This window comes from Colletotrichum scovillei, assembly GCF_011075155.1.
Source record: "Colletotrichum scovillei strain TJNH1 chromosome Unknown Contig00012, whole genome shotgun sequence".
Taxonomy (NCBI): Eukaryota; Fungi; Ascomycota; class Sordariomycetes; order Glomerellales; family Glomerellaceae; genus Colletotrichum; species Colletotrichum scovillei.
Window position 1 is genome coordinate 767,881 of NW_023336270.1, and position 16,810 is coordinate 784,690.

At 48.9% G+C, this 16,810-nt stretch overlaps 3 protein-coding genes across 3 annotated transcripts; 1 reads left to right on the forward strand and 2 right to left on the reverse strand.

The window, feature by feature from the left end:
- Window positions 1–533: 533 nt before the first annotated feature.
- Window positions 534–2,206, forward strand: HER10_EVM0005631 (uncharacterized protein; the record flags this gene model as incomplete). The annotated part of the gene is made up of 2 exons (XM_035475238.1): window positions 534–1,198; window positions 2,152–2,206. 2 exons carry the CDS (start codon window positions 534–536, stop codon window positions 2,204–2,206), a joined length of 720 nt encoding a protein of 239 aa, XP_035326186.1.
- Window positions 2,207–7,135: 4,929 nt separating this feature from the next.
- HER10_EVM0010753 (monooxygenase) lies at window positions 7,136–8,482 on the reverse strand (the record flags this gene model as incomplete). The annotated part of the gene is made up of 1 exon (XM_035480203.1): window positions 7,136–8,482. One exon carries the CDS (start codon window positions 8,480–8,482, stop codon window positions 7,136–7,138), a length of 1,347 nt encoding a protein of 448 aa, XP_035326334.1.
- A 1,083-nt stretch (window positions 8,483–9,565) lies between these two features.
- On the reverse strand, window positions 9,566–16,489 carry HER10_EVM0010729 (cytochrome P450; the record flags this gene model as incomplete). Its single annotated transcript, XM_035480180.1, has 9 exons — window positions 9,566–9,626; window positions 11,520–11,788; window positions 11,855–12,110; window positions 13,999–14,336; window positions 14,396–14,754; window positions 14,817–15,173; window positions 15,464–15,742; window positions 15,803–15,954; window positions 16,020–16,489. The coding sequence occupies 9 exons, from the start codon at window positions 16,487–16,489 to the stop codon at window positions 9,566–9,568; spliced, it is 2,541 nt and encodes an 846-aa protein (XP_035326331.1).
- Window positions 16,490–16,810: the final 321 nt, after the last annotated feature.

Here is a 16,810-nt window from a genome sequence, read left to right on the forward strand (position 1 = left end):
CCTTCAAGGCCTGCTGGGAAGTCCACGGCGACCTCGGCCGCTTCATGGGCACATCCATCGTCGCGCGCGACTTGGAGGAGATTCGCAAGGCTCTGAACGAGGATGAGTTGACGGGATACCTCGTCAGCTACGGCACGGGTATCGGACAGACGTACGCCAACATGTTCCCGGCCAGCGTCGGGCGAATGATCCTCGATGGTACGGAATACGTCCGCGACCACCGCGAACTAGGCGGCTTCGGGTGGACCGCGCTCGACAACGGCACCCACGCCTGGTACGATGGGTTCCTCGGTGAATGCATCAACGCCGGACCGGACCATTGCGCGCTGGCAAAGCTCAAGAGCAGCAGTGGCGAGCCCCTCGTGCTGAAGGATCTGGATAAGCGCATAATGTCCCTCCTCACGTCACTCATTGACCGCCCTGCCATCGGGTACACCGAAGAAAGCGGCCCGTCTCTCGTCACGTACTCCGTCCTCGTCGCCGCAATCTACTCGGCCCTCTACAACGCCCAGAGCTGGCCGGCCCTCGCTCAAATGCTATACGAGCTCGATCAGGGCAACTCGACCCTGGCCGCTGCGTACCTGGAGGAGCGGGCCTGGCAATACGACCCGACGCTCCCCGCGACGCCCAACAAGCGGCCTGCCTCTGATGAACTCGCCTTCATCGTCATCTGCGCAGACTCCTACGACGCGCCGTTGCCTCCCGACGGTCTCGCCTGGTGGGAGCCTCTCTGGGCCAACATGTCGTCTCAGTCCTGGGTCGCGGGCAACTCGCGTTTCTTTGACGTCTTCCCCTGCCAGCAGGTCCACAAGTACTGGCCTGAGCCGGTGGACGTCTACCGCGGGGACCTAAACCACACGCTCAAGAACCCGATCCTGTTAATTGCGGAGACGTATGACCCGGCCACACCGCTGCGTAACGGGCGTAGGCTGTTGAACGAGATGGGGCGGAACGCGAGATTGATTGCGCATCATGGGTATGGGCACTCGTCAAGGGATACGTCTGATTGTACGGAAGGGATTGCGAAGCGGTATATCCTCGAGGGCACGTTGCCGGATGAAGCGGAGACGAAGTGCTATGCCAACGAGAAGCCGTATCTGTATGGCGTCAAGGATAAGAGTGTGAAGACTGCGGCTGATGAGGGCTGGGACCCTGTCGCTGCGTGGCGTGAGCATCAGCGAGAGGTAGCTCACATGCGGCTCTGAAAGTTTGGGGAGTGATGAGATGTTGGCCAGTGTAATGTACTAGTAAGCAAGCAGTGTATGTCAGTAGACAGGTACTAGAATAGGAGGGACTTGAGTCGATTCATATCACAACCCCTCTCCCCAATGCCTGTCGGCTGTCCTGTATAATTTCTGCAATCGACCTCGTAAACTCAGAAATTTGAGCCTAGAGTCTTACACAACCTCTGAAAACGGCGCTGCTCGCAAGACATCAATCTTCATCACTGTTTTCCACGGAAGCTGTTGGTACGCCCGAGAATGCACTTGTACCGGGCGGCTAAAGGGGAACTTCTAATATCGATCCTCTTGTAGTTATTTTCAAGTGTGGAACGACCCAAGCATCCTTCGAACAATACGACAGAAGGAGGGAGAAGACTTCCACCTACTTCCCAGGACACCAATATGCTCTCTGCCTTCCTCCTGAGCACCAAAGTGCCATTCATTAGTGCGCTCCGTGAAAAAGGTCATCATACAGTGTATGACGCCGGTGAAGAGAATCGCGAGACCGCGGCGGCTGGTCTTATCTATGATCGTGTCAAGTATCCGAGAGGATCTATCATTGTCAGATAGAAGACGTATTCAGAGTGTATTTATATGTTTTCTTAGTTCCTAATTTACCATAAATTCAGAGCACTTTGGGCTCAAAAGGTGGCGCTCAGTTTTCATCCAGCAGATAAGTTAATCAATGCAGCAATAACTTGGAGACTAGGTCTTGAACAATGAATGTATCGAACCCTGATGGTATTACGGGAAACTTTGAAACGCGTAAAGTTTACGCACTCCTGCAGAGGAATCCAGGTGGCAAGTTGTCACTCAAGCACGATGGCAATTGTAGGTTGCAATGGCCGTGACGCTGGTGTGCTCTTCCTCCTCAAGGCGTGAACACCTCGATTGTCACTAGGCAGCAACAGGTAAACTAAAGCATAAGAAATTTCAACAGAAACCTGATGCGAACGCAGTTTTCGATCAACGAGACAATTTGAGTCATGTGAAGATCGTTTAGAAACCAAGATAGACCGGTTGAAATGGTAATGTCTTTTGTGCACGGAAAGTGATAGTCTATGGTAGTTTAAATATCGTCGTATCTATTTGCAGTTGCAGTAGACACTTGGATAGAAGATTAGCAAGCCGTACAGACTTTCTCATGGCAGGAACTTACAAATCTTGTGCAGTGGAGCCTTCTCCGCCGGAGCAACCATCGTAGGTGCCGCCCCCCGCCTTGCACTGTTTTCGAGAATCAGTATCCGGGAGCCTGTGAACTAGCTTCAAAGGAAGTTTACCTTGGCCGGGCAGCCACCGATGCATTCAGCCCGCGTGCCGTAGACGTGTCCCGTCCAGGCGTGTGCGGCCAAGGGCGCTGTAAGGGCGATGACGAGTGTGAGGAACTTCATTTTGTGGTTTATGTAAAGACGGTAATGGTAGTAAAGGCGTGGGCTGCAAGAGGTTCAAGAAAGAAGGATCCAACTTATAGTTCGTGGAAGGTGCGATCTACTCATCCAAGTTGGACTGGGGAGCTTGCTACATGCAGTATTAATAGCACCAGCATCTATCTCTCCGATTCTCGTAAAGCCCCAGCTGTCGGAGCCCGAGATTGTTAGTTCCGCTTCCTTAGGTTGTTCTTCCTTACATAGTTGAGATTATCCATGAAAGCTTATTAGATTGAGCTTGGGAACCAAAGTCTATTTTTCTGGCTTACCGGGCTAGCTGCTAGGAACCCAAGCCAGTTGTAAAATATGATCTAGCGGTATGATGTGGTATGATGTGATATGATGTGAAAGGTGCCTCTTTGGGCCATAATAGCCGAGCTCTAGTTCTACACAGCTAGTTACAGACTTAAGTCATATTCAACAAGTCTTCAACCACGTGTATAGCAGGTGGCTGCATAACAAGTGGCTGGCTTATCTGCTAATTGTTCAGTCTGGGCTAATCTGCCGTAAAATGGGGGCAGCAACATTTCCCGGTGGGATACTCCGTACAAGTCATGCAACTACCGGCACTATGTATACTCGTAACAAGCGAAAGCTTCAGTATCCACGCGCATTACTCAAACATCTACATCCAGAGAGCGAAGGAAGACCCCAGTTTTGTTGTATGGAGAAAAGTCCTGGCGATTAAGACGTGGTCGTTCACCGCACCGCCGACCTATCCGATGCAGCTCGAGCATGACTCGATGAGAAGGACAACATAGGATTGGCCAATGAATGAGTCACGAATACGACAAATGCTTATGGGGTTGGTATTGCAGACATCAACATGGTTCGGGGACTTGGCTCAGAGCAATAGAGCGCCATCAACAGGTTGAGGTCCTTCCGACATCGCTGTTATATTTGACCAACAGAGCATGTCGTGTAGGAAGTCATGAGTAAGGCTGTGTCGTCAGATCTTCTCCATTCCCAGAGCGCAAATACCGCTTAGACCAGATTCCTTCAGTGGGTACAATCTTCGTCTGCCTTGGCGACGGAGTCTCCGGCGTACCACATCAGCGTCTAAGCCAACAGCTGATATTCCTAGTGAATGGTCCGGACATCCGGGATCCCTCCGAGTCATGATATTATGCAACAGCGCAACATATACAGTCGTTCCGGGAAAGATAACTATATGTACTTGGGTGCAATTTTGCCCATAAGAGTCCCACCATCAATATGCGATCGTCGTGCTTTCGGGGGATTGCGGCTTTATGATTCATCGAGCTGAAAAGTGTCCTCAAATCGCGTCTCGAAAGGCACTTCAAAATTTGGGATGAACCCCAATATTCTATTCACTGTTCCGCAGACATCTGCTCATCAACACATAACGCGAGGTGCAATCCGTCTTGGCTGTTGCAATTGACGCGGGTTTGCGCTCCCATGAAGCAAGCAGTTAAAATCAGGGGCCTCCAGAACGATTACGAGCTACTGCGCGTACTATGGGATTCAAGATCACATCAGGAAACATGTTGCGTCTCTGCAACAATTGAACGGCTCTTCTATATTCTATTTCAAAATTTGATGCAAATCTGTCGAAACAGTCAAAACTTAATTAACGAAAAAGCCAACACGCATCCAAAAGCCGCGTTGAGGGCACGTCCCTATTGCGGCACCTTTCGATCTTTGAGAGTATGTGACAGGTTGACGAGGGGATGCTTCGTACATTGGATATTACATGTCTAATTTCTTCATTTTCGACTGCAGCTAATCTGAATTAGCCCATTGGAAGGCTATTTGAGAGAGATTGAGGTATAAGGTTTGATAGGGTCTGCGGCTACTAACATCAGTCCTCCTCAGTTTACAGGAAGTGTTTGCTATCCAACCAGATTATGACGTAATAATACTCAAGGATGCGTTCCTCAAGGCCGTGAGTAGTTCGTAGAAGAAGCGCCAGTATAATTTGTTGGTTGATCAGCGTATTGGTTCTCAGCATCATTGCTGAGGCCAGCTATACGTAACTGGCGCTGGAAAACGGATAGCATTGTGTTTTCGCTACTTCCTCGAGAGGAGTATCTGGTTGTGACGATCACGGCGAGTTTTCGCAACATGGGTATTGATGTTGCCATGATTGTGGCTGAGATCTCAGCGCTTTCCCAGATGAAGAGGGTGCTTAATGTGTCTGAGTGAAAAAAAAAGCGTCAGTCTTAAATGACCTTCGTGTTCAATCTGAAGGATTCATAACCAGACATGTAAACACTTACATATACTTCCGGAGTCGAATATGCTACGTGACTGTGGTCCGAATAGATATAAAACCTTGACTATCCCGGTAGCTCCAGCGCTGCAAAAGACGTCAATCGACAAAATCCAAGATAAAAGAATTGATGCACCGGATGCGGAACTTGAACTTACAAGATACCCATGCTCATAGCCACACAAATGCCGATCCGTTCGTGCGTGCTAAGATGAAGAGGCCATATAATTTTCCATGGTAGCAAGGAAAGAAAAATGTCCAAGAAAGCCGAGTATGCTAAAGAGAGGAAAGTTAGCCAGTTTAATCCTGGGAAGAACCATATGACAAAGGCAACATGAGTGTAATCACCATTGACAAATATCCCAAACGGAACCGACATTTCTCGCGGCCAGCATGGCTCTGGTCCGCCAGGGCTGCATGGGTTGAGAAAGAGTGGGAGCCACAGCGCGATGAAGAGGTTCATAGAGAAGATGATGAACCAAAGCATCCATCGAAGCTTCCCCGTCATCAAACGCATGAGCGTGAAGACGAACGATGTCTTGCTTAGCGCCCACGCTACGTTTGACATTACCCCGGCTGCCTTACTGATCTTGCTGTACTTGGGGACGTTCAATATCCCCGCAAACATGGACGCACTTAGAAGCGCGACCCGAAGATATATCATGCATGTGAACATAAGCTAGCCATAGCATTAGAAGACCAGAAGAGAATCGCGGGATTGATTATGCAGAGATCCGTACTCACCCACGCCGAAAGTATGAGATAGTCGTCCGTCCCCAGCCGCCAGCTTCTCAACGCCGAGACTCTGGCGTAAATCCTGAGAGCGAGAAAGGTCGTCGCGAGAACAAAGAGGACGACCAAGGACGCGATTGCTCGTACAGTTGACGACGGCAATGTATTATCCATGGTGTCCTTTCACGACGCCATTCTGACAGAGAGGTAGTAGCCGTGGTAAATTCATGGGGCATTGAGAAGATGAAACACCAAGAAGGGTTGGTCGGATTTCGGAAAGACGGCGAGAGCGGAAAAGAAACATATTCAGTCACGGGCCACTAGAAGGGGCCAATCTCCAAGCTTGGACCATTTCGTCACTCGCGTGATTCTCTGCGAAAGGGAGGCAGGGGAAAAAGCAAAATGTTGCATATGATAGATCCCAAATTCATCTTTGGCTTTCTCTTGGCCAGTGAATTATAGGTAGTGACTATGTCTACCGGAAAAGACATCCCGGTAGTTGGCTGGATCCTTTGTACCCACCCCTTTAGTGAAGCCTGAACAATTTTGACTCGGATTGAATGTTGATACATGTGATATCGAGCGCCTTGTGGTTTCAAGCCTGGGCAGAAAGTCTGAAGGTTAAATCCCACTCTCTACTCTATCTTGACTTCTTTTCTGTCCAAGCTTTAGCGAACAGGGCTTGGAAAGTCCTCTCGCGTATGTCCTTCAATTGATATGATGCTGTACCAAGATGTTATTATGCATGTCGTAGGTGCAGTGCATTTAAGATACGTCACATCGAGAGGGACATTGAAGGGTACCTAGAAGTTTAGAAGAAACAGGTAAGCCTTCCGCGGCATGCGTTCATGCACCACCTAGTGGCCTGTTCAGGGCCACCGAATCAAAGTTGGCCGCTTGAGATGCCGCGACAGAATGTGCGCAGGCCAAATGGTGGCACAAGCCGGGGTTCAAAGTCACTTGACTGCCGGACTCCTTACCTGTAGCTCAGGCTGCAGCGACAACGGCCAAGATGCTAAGGATTGTGAATGTTCTGGGTTACAAGAGGAGATTGGATGCAGCTGCCGCGCAGGGAGAGACTAGACCGAAATTAATGACACAGTGGCGCCTGCACATCTCAGCCATGGTCTAAGACACTCCGCAGCATCACGTTGATTTCAGGTGCGGCAGTCTGGACTTGCGCCATCATACCTTAACGGTCGGGGATGCACGCCGGGCACCAGAGACATTGACAAGTCATGTTCAGCCTCTGGGAACTTGCCTCCGGTCCGCTTCTACCCGGAACTATCTACTGCATGTTCCTGACTACTAGTACTCGTCGTCTCAAACGGCACCGAGTAGAAGCCCGCATTACTCCAAGAAGGTTTTTGAATTGCAATGCACCTCGGATAGCTTTGGAATGGGATTCTAGAGCGGCCAGTGACATCTTATGCTTTTCTCAACTCGCTGTCATTTCTGTCAATATCAACTGAGATTTCTTTAGGAGGTGCTAAACATCAACGCTTGATTTGCGCTGAGGCCTAAATCCACTCAGTTGGGCTCTTTAACCCTAACTTCTCACTATTGCCCTCTGTTCTTTGTGCTTTCTTGTTTACACTTTCCATTTCGAAGCCAGCCACCTTCTTGTAGACCCGGCCAATGTCTTCTAATTCGTTCTTCGGGACGACATCGTGGACATTCTCGAAACCATCGGGTGCTCTTTCTTCGCATATTTGCAAGACGTGATCCGGTCCATTTCCACGGTTCGCCATGATAATCTTGGACGTGGCTGGCAGCCGCTCCGACTCATATGCCTTCAGCGCTGCTACCACATCGTCTTGGTTCTCAACAAGTTGCTTCGCAAGAGTCTCCGCGTCGATAATAGCCTGCGATGCGCCGTTGGAGCCAATCGGATACATGGCATGCGCAGCATCACCAAGCAAAGTTAAGCGGCCGAAGCTCCAACGTTCAACAGGGTCCCGATCGCTCATAGGAAACTCAAAAACCTTCTCGGTTGCGTCAATGAGATCCTTCATCTCGAGCCCGCCGCATCGCCAATCTTGAAACGGTCCCTCAAATACAGACTTGTCGACCGCTTTTGTCCAGTCCGTCTTTGGCGGTGTGAGATCCTCATCATCCTTGTCTCTTATTCTGAGTTCGGCGATCCAGTTCACAAGGCTCTTGCCCTTATCTGCGGAACGCTGGCTAATAGGATAGGCGATGAACTTTTGATCGGCGTGACCAGCCCAAACCATTGATGCTCCTGTGAGATACGGCTCACGCTCGATACAGCCGCGCCAAAGCATACGGCCCGAGAATCGTGGCGGGCCTTCGTTGGGGTAGAGAACCTTTCTCGCGGTCGAATTGATTCCGTCAGCGGCTATAAGAATATGGCCAGTGACGCTAGACTGTCCTGCCGGCGCACCATCTCGCCGTTGCGAAAACTCTGCTGTGATACTCTTCTCATCCTGTGAGAACCCTGTCAGGGCGTGATTGAGGTTGACCGCCCCTTCGCCCAAACGCTCCTTGACGGCACTCAAAAGCAGCATTTGGCATTCGCCGCGATGGACGCTGAATTGCGGCACCGCATAGCCTGCCTTGAGACCTCGTGGCTCGCTGAGAATGGCATGGCCGTGACGGTTGTAAAAGTTCAGTTCTTGCGTCTTGACGCCGGTCTTCTCGAAAGCTTCCAGGAGTCCGAGATTACGGAGAATGAGAATCGCGGAGGGTTGCACGTTGATCCCGACGCCAAGGGTTGTGAGTTGTGACGCTGCTTCGAAGATGTGGATGTCTGTGAACCCAGCGGCGTGGAGGGACAGTGCTGCCGTGAGGCCACCAATGCCTGCACCGGCGATGATGATCTTGGGCTGAGGGTTGAGAAATGGCATTTTGCGGGCTCTTGAATGGCAGTCGTGAAGAAACCAATTGTGTTGTCGTCGAATAGACCGAGAAACGAGGAGTTGTTGTCACGAAGTCATGAGGTTAGGTCACAGTACAGAGAGTGCATACTAAAGCCTCCACCGGCAACTTCCAGTCTAAGTGGTTCCGAAAGTCGGAATTGGTGGAGATGCATGACTGCCGACTCTAGATGCCGCGACTTAAAGCAAAATTTTGCAAGATCCACAGAAACTAGGACCACCGATGCGGTTTCGTTTAGCAACCAGAATCATGATTCTCCCAAGCGATTCGGCGCGATATGACCACGAACCATGTTGCCACTTTGAAATGAAATTCGACGCAAGCATTGAAGTTCGATCTTGTCGCTGGGAATAGCTCCGCTCCGTTCGCTTCACCCCGCACAACTACCCCAGACCACGATGCTTTGACTCCCTTCTGAACCACATGGGGATCTGGCCGAAGGGGAAAGACTCGAGACCCTGGTCCTGGCCCTGGCTTTGATCTATGAGACTAGCGGCCGAGGTCTGGGGCTGCAAGCACCCCACAAGAGAAGAAGGCGAATCCGCTTGATACTCAACCACGCTCTCATACGAGGGTTTTCGGTGCCCCAAATATCCATTCGTCGCATCAAGGAACAAGGTTTCGTGCCTGAACTTCGCTGGCGGAAACCGAGCAGCAGGCTGATTGACTACGCTTGGACGGTTGTAACTCAGCAGCGAGTATCGGAGCCTGGGCGTAGTTTCCCAGCCATTGTTTACAAACAACACCCACATGAGGAGCACACAACGCTTACTGCATGCTCACCCCCATCAACACGTTCCAGAAAGCACAGTCAGGAATGCGACCGCGACAGATAAACTCCCTATAGTAGTTTCCAAGCCCTTCACAAGGTGCTATGCAAGTCAGATGAGGAGGTTGTTCGGCAGCGATGAACCACTGCGTTGTCGCAAGCAACGAGTTCCCGGCCATGGCGACCTTACATGTATCATTGTACCAAGGTTGCCGCACAAATGGACAGGGACTTCAATTTCTTTTCCCTATAAGGCAAAACACAAATCCTCTGCTGTTCAATTTCAAGATCTAAGTCCTCTCCGCCTGACACTAAAGAGTACTTTCTGTGGCTTTACAAACCACCTATTAAGTCGACCCACCCCCTTTTGGCCACCCCCCCCATTTGGCTACCCTAACAAAACATGGCATCAAAACATCGCTACTAACTATACTTAATTAATTAACTGCCTTCTACTGCTATAATAATATAGTTATTATTTTCCTTAGGTAATTCGACCCCTGCGAGTCGACTGGGACTAACGAGACGGTTGCTAGAGTCCTCTTGAGCTCTTTGTATGTTTTAGATGTTGGCGAACTTGGTGTTTGGGTTTGTTGGTATATTCTTTTTTTTTTTGGGCTTTAATTGGTTAACTTTGGCTTTTAGAACTCGAATCTGGCGCTGAGATGCGGCTAAGTGGTAGGCTTGCTTGCTGAATGTTTTTTTTACTTTTTTGAATAGTAGGCGTTGAGTGTTGTGGTCTGGACTGAGCTTTGTGAATAATTTTAACTGATTATAGAGCTCGCTGGCCTTTTTGGGAGTTGATTAGTTAATAATAGATGCTGCTGATGCTTAGTTAACTGCTTTTTTAGTATTGCTAGTTATTTGTTTAGTATTTGTAGTTTTTTTGGTTGGTGTGACTGGTGTTGGTAGGATTATGGGATTGGTAAGTGGTTTGGTTATATTAGGAGGATATAATTTAGTTGCTTTTTATTTATTTTGTATGTTTGACGACGTTAGATTACTTAAACGAGCCTTTAGGTAATAGCTTAAGAAGTATTGCTTTTTAACGATAGTAGAATTATTTACTATTTCTTTTTTGCTGAGCTCTTTTTTGTACTTAGATTTGATAGGTCTAAAGATAGTTATATTTAATGGCTGGAGGATATGGGAAGTGTGTGGAGGTAAGAATAGTAAGTAGATGTTGTTTTTATAGTACTCTTATATAAATCTAGTTGTTGTATGATTTTTATGTTTATTTAGAACTAATAGTTGAGGTTTATTGAGTAGGTTGAGCTCCCTAAGGGGGGGGGGTCTTAGTCTGTGGTAAGAATACTGTTTTTAATTATTTAAGGGTAGTGTTGTTGGTGGTCTAGTTATTTTCTGTTGCTGTGAATTTTTAATTAGTATATGGGTTAAGTTTAAGTGGAAATTATTGCTGCTGTACTGATTTTTTTTTGTATATGACTAGTGGTTTGATAGCTCGATTATTAGTAGAGATATATTTGATTATAGATATTTAAGTACGCGAACTAGGCTTTTTTTTTTGTATTGCTGTGGTCTTAGTTATGTTTAAAACTAGGTTATTAAACCCCTTGCTCTTTAGGATGTTAGTTTTATTTATGTTGTATTTGTTGGCTTGTTTGATGCTGCTGATTTTTGGTATGTTGAGTAATTTAAATTATGATTTAATTATATTAGTGGTAGCTTTATTTAGACGCTGCGAATTAATGGTACGACTTTTTTGGACCTTAATTGATGGGTTCTTTTTTAAGAAAGCGTTTATTTATCTTTTTTTAAGAGGATTTGTGTCCCCTTGGGATCTTAGAACTTGCTTAGCGAATTCTTTGACTTGTTTATGGGTTGGTGTAATACTTAGATTATGCTGAATGCGAACTTATTGAGCTAGCTGGTCTTTTTGTTATGGGAGAAGCTTTTGGAGGTTTGCGAATGCTGTTGCCCTCGTCTGGTGACCTCTTTTATGATTGCGAAGTGTTGATTTTGGAACTCTGAATTTAATCGAGGCCCTGTTGACTGAGAGACCGTTTTTAATGGCTATAAGAGCCTGATTAATTTTATTTTTGGTATATGAGATTATGATATATTGATAAATAAGTGTGTAAAAAAGAATTGTATTTGGACGATTTTTGTAATTGTTGTGGTGGTTTGTAAATTAAGGGTAGGGTTTTAATGCGGTGGCTGGGATGGAGAAATGGGGTGGCTAAATGGGGGGGGTGGCCAAAAGGGGGTGGGTCGACTTAACAGTCTTCAATTCCCTACTGAGACACTTAAAATCATACCGCCTGACTAGCTCTGGGATCAACTTCACTATCTCCAGGCTTGATATATGCTTCCCTATGCAGGTTCTCGCGCCCGCTCCGAAAGGCAGGTAGTACTGTTCCATGGCCGCTAACTTCTCCGAGGAGGCGTGTTGGGGATCCCACCGTTCTGGTATGAAGTCTGCGGCGTTTGCGCCAAAGACTTTTGCGTTCCGGTGCGCTACCCAGGGATTGATACCGACTAGTGTCTGTCCAAAGCATTCAGAACAGTTCTATGCGGCTGTGCCATGTTGAATAAAGCTTTAAACACTTACCCCAGGCGGAAAATGGGTTCCATCGATGTCCAGACCAGACCCTACGACCTCGCGCCACATGGGCAAGCCGACGGCTGGATGGAGTCGCAGGGCTTCTTTGATGACCATCTGGAGGTACGGAAGTTGCTGGGCTTGGTCAAAAGTGACGTGTTCATCGAGGCTAGAGCAGAAGCCTTGGGAATCGAGCTCTTCGTACATGCTCTTTACGACACCATTTGTGGTGAGAAGATGGTACATCGCACTGGTTAGAGAAATACTCGTGGTAAGTCAAACCCCCCACTTCCCGGCACCCCCCTGTTTCTGGCACCCACAAAAACGCGAAAATCCACCACAACGCAATGCCCACCCCCAACCTCCTTTTATCACAACATTTTCAATTCGAGTCCAAATGGGCTCATTTTTTGCACATACCTTCTTCTATATCTAATGCCTCAATATACCGAAGATCAGCTTCGTCAGGCTCTCGAGGACATCTCAAACGGCAAGAGTCAAAAGAGAGCCTCATTGGAGTATGGGATACCACGATCAACCCTCCAACTACGTCTCCAAGGTGGTCAGACTAGGAAAGTGGCTTTTGCTGACTGGCAGAGGCTGTCTCCTGACCAGGAGAGTAAGCTGGCACAATGGGTTCGCATTCAGGCTTCGCTGGGCCTCGCACCAACGCACCAACAGGTGAAGGAATTCGCAGAGCGAGTTCTGGCTGCTGCTGGGGATACCAAACCATTAGGAAAAGGCTGGATCTATGCCTTCGTGAGAAGGAACCCTATCATTAAGGTTCAGAGAAGTCGTTCCATCGATTCTAGACGCGTTAATGGGGCATCTACTGAGGTCATTAGGAACTGGTTTAAGTTCCTTGCTATCCCTGAGATCAAGGACATCAAACCAGCCAACAGATATAATATGGATGAGACTGGCATCCTCGAGGGTCAGGAGCTAATGGGTTAGTGCTGGGCATGGCTGAGACGACGTCTGTTCGCAAGAAACAACCTGGGTCGAGGGCATGGGTCTCTATCATTGAGTGTATCTCAGCCTTGGGTAGGGCACTTCGTCCTCTTATCATTTTCAAGGGAAGACGGTCCAACAACAGTGGTTTCCATTACATCTGGTTCCATACGATGGGTGGGAGTTTACAGCAACAGATAATGGCTGGACTACAGACTTAACTGCCATTGAATGGTTAGAGAAGGTGTTTATCCCACAGACTATGCCCGAGGCTGAGGGCGAGGCTCGACTGTTGATTGTGGATGGGCATGGAGTCATACGACGACAGACTTCATGTGGAATTGCTATATTAACAATATCCATTTACTGTTCTTACCACCACACTCCTCTCATGTCCTCCAGCCACTTGACCAGTCTGTCTTCAGCCCTGTTAAGTCAGCCTATCGGAAGGAGCTCGGTTACTTGTCTCAATGGAACGACTCTACCATTATAGGTAAAAGGAACTTCCTGGACTGTTACCAGAAGGCTCGACTTGCTGGTCTATCAGTCTCGAACATCAGAAGTGGTTGGAAGTGGACTGGTCTACACCCTGTAGCGATGGTTAAGCCCCTGATGAACCCTATGGTATTACCTGAGCCTTCTGCTAAGCCCACCACACCCAAACCAACCAGTCGGGGCAAAAGCGATGCCATAAGTCAACAAACTACCCCTGTTGAGCCATGGATTCTGCTTCCTCTGCAGTGGTCTGGTCGACACCCAGGAAGCTGGCAGAGCTCAGCGGTCAACTGCACTTATACACCCAACTCGACAATGATACCAGCACTCAACGGCTGCTGTTCAGGAAGGTGAAAAAAGGCTTCACAGAGCAGGCCTGGCAACTGGCAGCTGCCCAGCAGCAGCTGGCTCACCTGAGGGCTCAAGTTACCAACGCTGCAGTTAGGAAGAGGAAGACTGTTCAGATCGATCCCAACACGAAGTTTGCGAACATCAGGGATATCCATCGGGCTCAAATCGAAGCGGGTGAAAAGGAGGTTATTACGGCTGAATCCAGCGACTCTGAATGCCCTAGTGAGGCTGGCAGTTGTATTGTAGTGGGTGTGGTTGAGGATCAATAGTTAATAGTAATGAGGAGGTTGGGTTGTGATCCCATCGTTTTTGTGGGTGCCAGAAACAGGGGGGTGCCAGGAAGTGGGGGGTTTGACTTATCACTTCCAGCTGCAACGTTTCCTGTCAAAGTAAGCGTTCGAACACGAAATCTTTCGTATTGCTCCGGGTCTTCCTTCTGCAGTCGTTGAACTTTTGTCAGGAAGGTCTCTCCGCCATGCCTTTCCTTGATGTCAACATCATCGCTCTCGGATTGGAGCTCTCGCGCAAAACTTGCGATACCACGAACAGGGTTACCATAAAGGACGAGAAGTATGGGCAACAAGACGGCGTTGACGCCCGAGAACGTCGAGAACGCGTTGGCGTCTTCTAGACCTCTCATAATGCCGTCAATATCTTGTCCGCCAGATTCCAAGAAACCTACTCGTCTGCCGAACTGTTATAAGAGTTAGATAATTGATGCAATCGGGTAGGTAAGCGGACCACCGAACTCACCGTGATCTCACCAATCACATCAAATGCATAGCACTGCATCCACTGCTGCAAGTCAAACGCCTCTCCGCTTTCGGCGAACTCGTCGAAACGCTTCAGAAGAAGCGCAACACAGCTGTCAACATAGGGCTCGTAGGACTTGATTGTCGACATGGAGTACATGCTGGCGACTTTGCGGCGCATGAGGCCATGCACGGCGCGATCGCGCGCGCTGAAGAGATTGTGGTTCGGGATGCGAGGATCTCCCCAGGCATCGTACCATCCGCTTTTTGGCAAGGGAGATGCGATGCCATAGATTACGCGAGCCATGGCCGGGTCGTCAATGCTGTACATGCGAGGCCCGATGCGAACGACTTTCCTGGCTTTGGTGATCATCAGCAATGGGCCAGGAAGTGATGAGAGCGAAAGAATAGTAGCCACTTACAGCCATTCTTATGTGCTTCAATGTCGTACGCCTCATACTTGCCCTGCCATATTTTCCAGATGTACCATGCATCAGTCCATCTGGCAAGGGCAGGCCCGTACGCTCCAGGGAGTGAAAGACACGCCAGGATGTGGCTGAGCAGCCAGCCGATGGCAAGGAGTGCGAGAGAACCAAAGAGCACAAGAAGAGACATGACAATTTTCGCCTGGAGATGCTTTGTTTGGAAATTCGTAGTGTGGACAAAGCTTATAATGTACGGCTCTTGGGGAATGAGGGCCTGGGGAAACACTAGTGACGTTGCAGGATGTGGTGGGGTGCCGAAACTCTCATGGTAAGTGGCGGTGGGGTAGTTGAACTCTCTTGTAGAAGATAATGTAAACGCGGGGTTGAAGCTATGTCGTGAGAGTTCTACAGCATACATCAAAATAGTACAAGACGCAAATCTAACGAAGCCTGTCTATTAGTAGTCCATGTTTTGGAGGTTCACTTGGGTTTCAATGACTATATTGGTTGGGGAGTCCTAGCTGCCCTCTTTAGTTGATAGACATAGATAATGGTAATTGCTACTTGCTACAGATCCTTTTTCTGAGCATTCATATTTTGCTGGCGAGCTTTCTCCATGTGAGGATGGCCATAGAATACCTTACCTTCAGGACCATCTAGCGTTGCCGCCTTCTCCATCTCCACGTAGATCTGACCGTTAACAGGCGCTTGCTTAGCAGAAAGGAGCTCGAAGGTCTTTCTAGCTCGGTCTGCCTTCGATGTAGATGTCACGACAATGCCATCAAGCCGGTAGTATGCCCAGCTGAGCAGCAGATCAGCCGTCGACAGCCTCGTTTGCTTTGATTGCTCTTCCAACTTCTGCAACAGCGCTGTGCTGTCTTTAGTGGGCAAGCGGCCGCTGACGGCTGTCAAAAGGCCATAGTCTGCGCGGCTGTCAGCTTGGGAGATTTAGTCCCCAGAGACTTGGTTAATGGTGTGCATACTCATTGGGACAATGTTGTGCTCGACTTCGAACTCGCGGAGTTGCCGGACCTTGGGATCAGACAGCAAGAACGGATTGAACTCGTATTCGTTGAGCTGTGGAGGGTGCTTGAGGTCGCTGGCGTTGAAGATGTCATGGTAATCGGGCAAAGTCCTACAAAGTCGCGCTCGTGAGCTTTGATCGGGTTACACCCCACCGTTGTGTTATTGACGACATACCAATTCGACACACCAATAATGCGAGCAACTCCCTGATCCTTGAGATCTTCCAGCACACGCCATGCATCGCGATTGGTCATGTTCCCATCATAACCGCGGGGCGGGAAGTGCAGCTGCAGGATGTCGACATAGCCCTCTAGTATCCCAAACCGCTCAATCTCCTGCTCTACGGCCTGGATCATGTGATCGCGGCCTCGACATCCTAGGGATGCGTAGGTGTTGATCTTAAGGGATAGGAAGATCTCGGAGCGTTTGAGATTGCTGTGGCGGAGGACTTCGGCAAAGCTGTCATTGTTGGTGTAGATATCACCAGTGTTGAAGTGACGGAACCCCGCGTCGATCGCTTGTTGAATTTCGACGCTGCTGTCCGTAGGAAGTGGATGAGTGTGGCCAGGTGCCCACTTCATGAGGGTTCCCACTCCGAAGCATAGGCGGGGTATGGCTATTCCTGAAAAGCTGATTGTTGACATGGCTATTCTGTTTCTGAAGAAGCCAGATGCGTTGGATGTTGGCGGCACACAACAAGCCCACGTCCGGCGGGTGGGCGCTTTTACGGTGAGGAGGAGAACATGACGCCGTTCAAGGTTCCTTGCTTCACACGGACGCCTCCGCATTGTGGGGTATTCCGATGTGGTGTTGTGCCGTCGCTCTAGAGCCATCTTACAAAGTCACAATACGGACCTCTTGGCACAGGCGATAATTATTTCAAAACAGACCTCATGGCTTCCTAGATAGGAAGAAACGTTTCTCATCATTCAAACTACCGCGGTTGGTTGTTACGTATATGAGTC